Source organism: Macrotis lagotis, chromosome 1 (genome assembly GCF_037893015.1).
Source record: "Macrotis lagotis isolate mMagLag1 chromosome 1, bilby.v1.9.chrom.fasta, whole genome shotgun sequence".
Taxonomy (NCBI): Eukaryota; Metazoa; Chordata; class Mammalia; order Peramelemorphia; family Peramelidae; genus Macrotis; species Macrotis lagotis.
Genome location: NC_133658.1, coordinates 17,991,587 through 17,997,586, shown reverse-complemented (window position 1 = coordinate 17,997,586; position 6,000 = coordinate 17,991,587). Strand labels below are relative to the sequence as shown.

Sequence of the window (6,000 nt, the reverse complement as noted above, 5' to 3'; positions counted from 1 at the left end):
TGACAACCACATGAATTGGATTTGAGTGGGGGGATTCTGTGCTTAGTCACAAGTTTTACTTTCTCCTCCAGAGCCATATGGGTCCAGTGGCCAGATAGGAATCAGGATGACTGGAGATGATCCTGGATGTGAGGCAATAAGGATTAAGTGACTTGCCCAAGGTCACACAGCTAGTAAGTGACAAGAAGCTGGATTTGTACTCCTGTCCTCCTGTCTCCAAAGCCAGTGTTCTATAGCTATACTGTATCTAAGGCAAAAATGCTACCAGGAACTGAAGTAGTTCTCAGTGCTCTCTGGTCCCGAGCCTACATTTCCCTGGACTCTCTAGGGTCTTTTTGATGTCCCTCTTTTGGGATTTTCTTGGAAAAGAGATTGGAGTGCTTTGCCTTTTCCTTCTTCAGCTCACTTTACAGAGCAGGAATCGAAGGCAAACAGGTTTCGGTGACTTGTCCAGGGTCACACAGCCAGTTGAGCGTCCGAGGCTGGCTTTGAAATCAGAAAGCTCAATCTCCCCAGCTCCAGGCGTGGTATTCTTTCACTACGTCACAGGGTGACAGGGCGACGCACTACTCTAGTCCATACATACTTCCTTTTCAAAGCGCCTTGTGTCTGGCTGCCCAGTCAGCTTTGTGAATCATCAGGGTGGGAGGCACACAGGTTGGGGTTCACGGCTTAGCCAATGAGGAAACAACCCCAACCCTTCAAATAGGTTATCACTATGAGTAGGGATACAGCCCACAGCAAGCACAACCTGATGAACAAGAAATAGAAAAGCGAATTTGAGAACTTTGGTTTTTTTATGAGATCACACGTAACATCTAGCAAGTTGAAGTAACAAGAAAAATTATTTTGCTTTAAGCTAGTCTACTTCACTCAAGATTAGAAATGGATTTAAAGAAATTCAAAAACGATTCAAACTGTCACGTCTTGGTGATTTCTAAATGACAGATGAAAAGTTCTTTTTGCCCTAATGTAAGATCTCAGCAGGAAGAACATGTCTCACTCCTGCTATGTCTAATTAAGGTGCTAAAGGTTTTCAAAAAGAAATAATCTTTGGTAGAGGATGCTTTATGTAGAAACAAAATTATGCAACCAATTAACTTTGCAATTATGGCTACCCCGGGGGATCTAAGGAAAGGTTTAGAAGCTTGCCACATCTGAGGAAAGGTAGGAAGTAAATCAGAAGGTAGATTCAAAGTGTAAATATAGACATCTTAAGATGGTAACCAGGACAAATATTCCAAATCTTGATTTATGATGGTGACACTGGAGAAATTAAAAAAAATTAAATTTACTACTACTGTTTGCTGGATGCTGAAGAGGGAAAAAGTGAGAAAATAATTCTTTTCCTTCTGAGGAACTGGAGAGTAATTTCTGAAAGACAAGTTATCTGCATATTATCTATGTAGAGAATCATCTAACGGTGGTAATATGGGTACTTCAGGGAAAAGACTGCATTTTTGTATGTTGGAGACAGCAAGCTTTGTCCAGGTAGACAGCATCTGACAGGTAGGAAGGGTAGAAGCACCCCACTTTGTTGGACAATCCAATGCACTGCTGTCAAAATAAACCACTGGCCCAAAATCAATCTCACGTTCACATCGGCTCATGAAAAGGCTTTAAATGACTAATCTTAGTGGGAGATGGGGTTGGGCAGCTGAGTGTAGCAGAGGAATGAGTGAAAAAAACTTAAGTCACTTTTATGGCCAAGCATTAAGCCAGACCCTGGCAATACAATAGAAAAAGAAGTGTATTGTTGCACTCAAAGAGCTTATCCTCTATTGGAAAGTGGCAGGAGAGATAAGGTATTCAGGAACAGCAGCAGGGCAGATGGCAAGGCCATGGACCTTGGTGGGTCTCTCCCATAGGGGAGGGAGCGTGGAGGGGAACAGCCCCCCATCAATGAACAGGGAGGAGAGAGGCTAAAGGGTCCCTCCCAGGGAAGGTTAGGGGACTGGGGGGAGGAAGAGAAGGGGGCACATTAAGAGGAAGATTCAAGGTGGGTATCCAGTTGGATTAAACTGGAACAAAAAGATCAGGCTTGAGAGCTAACAGGCCTTTGAGAGACTCATTTTATGGCTGAGGAAACTGGGACTCAGAGAGGGGACCTGATGGAAAGAAAAGAGGAATGTCAAAAGGCTCGGTCAAATGACAGGTAGGTAGCGGAACAGGGCAATATTTGGGTGGTCACAAAGTCACAGATTCTTTTGAAGCCAAAGCACCACCACCAGTGAGAAACTTAAATCTGACCTCAATGCAGTAGCTACGTGACTGTGAGGAAGTCACTTAACCTTCCTTTGGTAACTGTTGACCATTCTTTAAAGGCCTGTTAACATGGCATTCTTAGAAAATTTTGTTTTTCAATGTCTAGGCTTCCTTAGTTTACCTACTAATTCTTTTTGGTGAGCTGGATGGATCTGGTTGCGTATTTGGCCAAACCAAATAAATACCTCTCACCCTAGATCTTCAGGGCCAGCTGTTCTCCCAGGCTGGAAAAATCAAGGTCTGATGTTAATGGAGGGGCTCCCATTGGAGTCTGTGATCTAACTGGGTGCACATGCCCCACCAGCTAAGAGGTTCTTCACCCTCTGTCATTTCAATTCTCTTCCATGTCCTTCCAGAGAATCTCTATCAAGATCCACCCACCAACATGCAGGGAAGGTCTTGGCTCCCTCCTCTTCTGGAACCAGCCCTTTTCCTTTCCTGCCTTTTACAAAGCTGCTTCCCGCCCCCCCCCCCGGCCCCCAACACCCCCAACATACACAAACCATGTTTCAGATTGCTTTTTTTATTAATACACTTTACATTAGACTTGAAATCTGCAGTTTCTGAACATACCAGGTTTAGAGTCTTCTGCAGTTTTAAGTCATGTTTAAAGAGGTACCTTTAAGTGAATGAATGATGCATTCTATAATTACTGAAAATATAATACAACAATAAAATGAATTATTTAAATATAATTTATACACATACTGATTATGAAAATAGATCTCTTTCAATACAATATTCTACTTCTCTGTCTTAATAAAAAATGATAAATCAAAGAAAATAATTCATTTTTGAAGTTGCTTTCCCTCAGTTAGAGAGATCCAGATCTCCTCTCTTTATGCACATGGTCTTTATCATTTAGGAAAGCTTTGCATATGTAGAAAAGACTAGACAACATAAATATTGAACCCAAGTCCTTTCTCCTCCAGGAGGCAAACCTGTCCAATAGCTTACTGCCCAGGGCTGAGGAGTCTTTCCTTCTGAATCTCAAGAACAGGCCCTCCACCCGGTCTTGGGAGAGCTAGAATTGGGACCAGAGGTCGCTTGCAAACAGGCGGGCCAGATCTTTGGCAAGGAGAGCCACAGGTGCAGACAGATTGGCATCTCATCTCGGATCAGCCAGCTGTCAATTTGGGTGGGGGGTGATCAGAGCATCAGTTTCAATCCTTGAGTCCCTGTTATAAAGTCCAAACTGCAATGACACGGTGTTCTCGGGAGTCATCCCAAGAACGTCGCTCTCCCCTCTTCACTCCTATTTCCCAACACTCATTGCCATGTATTTGGATTTGATTCACCACACTCCTTAGTGGTGATTGTCTAGATTCATCAGCACCTGAAATTAATGACTATTATTGATGCACCTTGAGATTTACATATAAATGTATATATGTATTTTGGTTATTCAAGCATCTTCCTGTGCTTGACCTTGTGAGATAACCAATAACTGGGTCTGGGGAACATCACTTAACTTCTGCTTTGGGGATGAGGGGAATTTGCCTGGAGTAAAAATCCTATTCAACCAGGACCATCCAGTTATGTTGGAGCTACCAGCTAATCCCCACTCTGAGAAAAGAAATTCTTCTTTCTGTATTTTGACTTAGGTTCTGGCACATTGTAAAAGCTGTCTCTACTCCATCCCATCACCTGAATTCAAAGATATATAATGAATCTTCCCATCCAACTACCCCCCCACTCCCACCTCAGTTAGAACTGAGAATTTCTTTAGTTTAGCTGTTGTGTTGTTCGAAAAAAATAAACATTATGAAAAATGTACCTGAAAAGAGAGGCTTGGGGAGCTCTGCTCCACCACATTCATATATTCTGATAATTTCTACAGGCAATCAAAGTAACAGTAGCGATCCTAAAGCTAGCTGTAACCTCAATAACTCCCCCCCCCAATTGCACAAACTTTAACAGTTTAAATATCCATATTGCATCTAGAGATTCAATAAATAATTGCATATATTGTGCTTTTCATAAATTAAAATCCTCAATGAATTTCAAACCCAGATGGTATTTCCATAACATGCTGATTTCAAAGCAAATATACTATTATATACTATTCCTGACTATTAGGCCAGGCCATGTCTCCCAGCCCATTCGAAAGGCAGCAATAAAATCTAATTTCCATTCAGCTATTAAGTAAATGCTTCCTCTTTACAACTTGAGGAAAAAAAAGTGAAGATTTTTTTTCCTTAGGCACTACTGAGAATATACATTATTGTCTAACTGCTTTGTAATTCTTTTACAGTGTTATTTCTTCTAGACTACTGAGTAGATGGAGAAAATGTGTCACAAGGAAAACACTTCGCATCTCCTCTTGTTTGGAAGAAGTCACCTAGCTTCCAGCCCCCTCTTATCTGACGCTCTGGGACATGTGCAGGGGGGTCAGCATCTCTTCAAAGATGGCGCCCTTGACATTGGAGCCTCTCAAGTTGGCTTCTTGGAGATCACAGCCTGAAAGATCACAATTCTACAAGGAAACCACAAAAACCAGTGAAAATCTGAAGAAAACGGATGAAACTTTAGTTGCTATTATTATGATTTCCACAAAATAGAGAGCAGCTTTCATCTTACATCTTATAGGTTACAAAGCCCCAAGATGTAGTTAAGCCAATATCATGATCCTCCTTTTCACAAATAAAGACACTAAAGCAGGTGCTCCAGGGAAGCAATGAGTAGTCCAAGGAACAAAGCATGTACCCAAACCAGGACTTGCATACCACTCTTGCTTCTTTTTTTGTTTTGGTTTTTTGCAAGGTAGTGGGGTTAAGTGGCTAGGTAATTATATTAAATGTCTGAGGTCAGATTTGAACTTCTGCCTCCAGAGCTGCTGCTCTATGCACTTATCCACTTGGCTGTCCCCACTTTGCTTCTTACTCCAATATTCTTTCCATGTTTTGGGAAATAAACATCCACTCTAATCTAATAGTAAATCCTCTCTCACCCTCTCTCCCAAAGTCCAGAGCCAAGTTAGTCAGTGGACTTGAGTTCCACCTGAACTTCAAACTGTGGCTCCTGCTAACTCTGGTTGAGGCTGTAGTTCTTTATCACAGGGATCCACAATGGTGAAAGAGGAAGAGTTTGGACATTTAAAGCTTATTTAAAAGTAAAATTGTAATACATTCCTTTAATTTAACTGCAAACCCCTAAACAATTTTTTTTTGGTTATGATTAGTCTTACTGCTTGTCCTTCATTCTCAGTATTCTTTTTTGTTTTAATTTTTATTTTTTAGGGCAATGGGACTAAGTGACTTGCCCAAGGTCACATGGCTAGGCAATTATTAAGTTTCTGAGACCAAATTAGAACTCAGGTCCTCCCAACTCCAGGGCCTGAACTCTATCCACTGCACCACCTACCTGCCCTCTTGTCCTTCATTCTAAAAGAAGACCACAACATCAAGGAGTTAATGCCATGAGAAGCACATGAATTAGATTTGGGTGAGGGGGTGCTGTGCTAAGTCACCAGCCTCACTTTTTCCTCTAGAACCATCTGGGTCCAATGGACAGATCTGAATCAGGAAGATTGGAGATGGCCCTGAATGGGAGGCAATCAGGGTAAAGTGACTTGCCCAAAGTCACACAGACAGTAAGTGGCAAGTGTCTGAGGCTGAATTTGAACTCACATCTTCTGAACTCCAGGACTGGTGCTCTATCCCACCCAGCTGTCCAAATCAGTGTTTTTATATGTATAAAGTAACATGAGATTACAAAGGAAATTCATTTTATTGA

At 41.7% G+C, this 6,000-nt stretch overlaps 1 protein-coding gene across 3 annotated transcripts in view; it reads right to left on the bottom strand.

Annotated features, from left to right (window-relative positions):
* Positions 1 to 2,768: 2,768 nt before the first annotated feature.
* The window catches only part of KCTD9 (potassium channel tetramerization domain containing 9), a 33,098-nt gene continuing 29,866 nt past the window's right edge, over positions 2,769 to 6,000 (bottom strand). For all 3 annotated transcript variants that reach the window (XM_074195259.1, XM_074195269.1, XM_074195265.1), the window contains one exon: positions 2,769 to 4,741. In XM_074195259.1, coding sequence (XP_074051360.1) covers positions 4,625 to 4,741 — 117 coding nt within the window. In that variant the 3' untranslated portion in view covers positions 2,769 to 4,624. The remainder of the gene's footprint in view (positions 4,742 to 6,000) is intronic.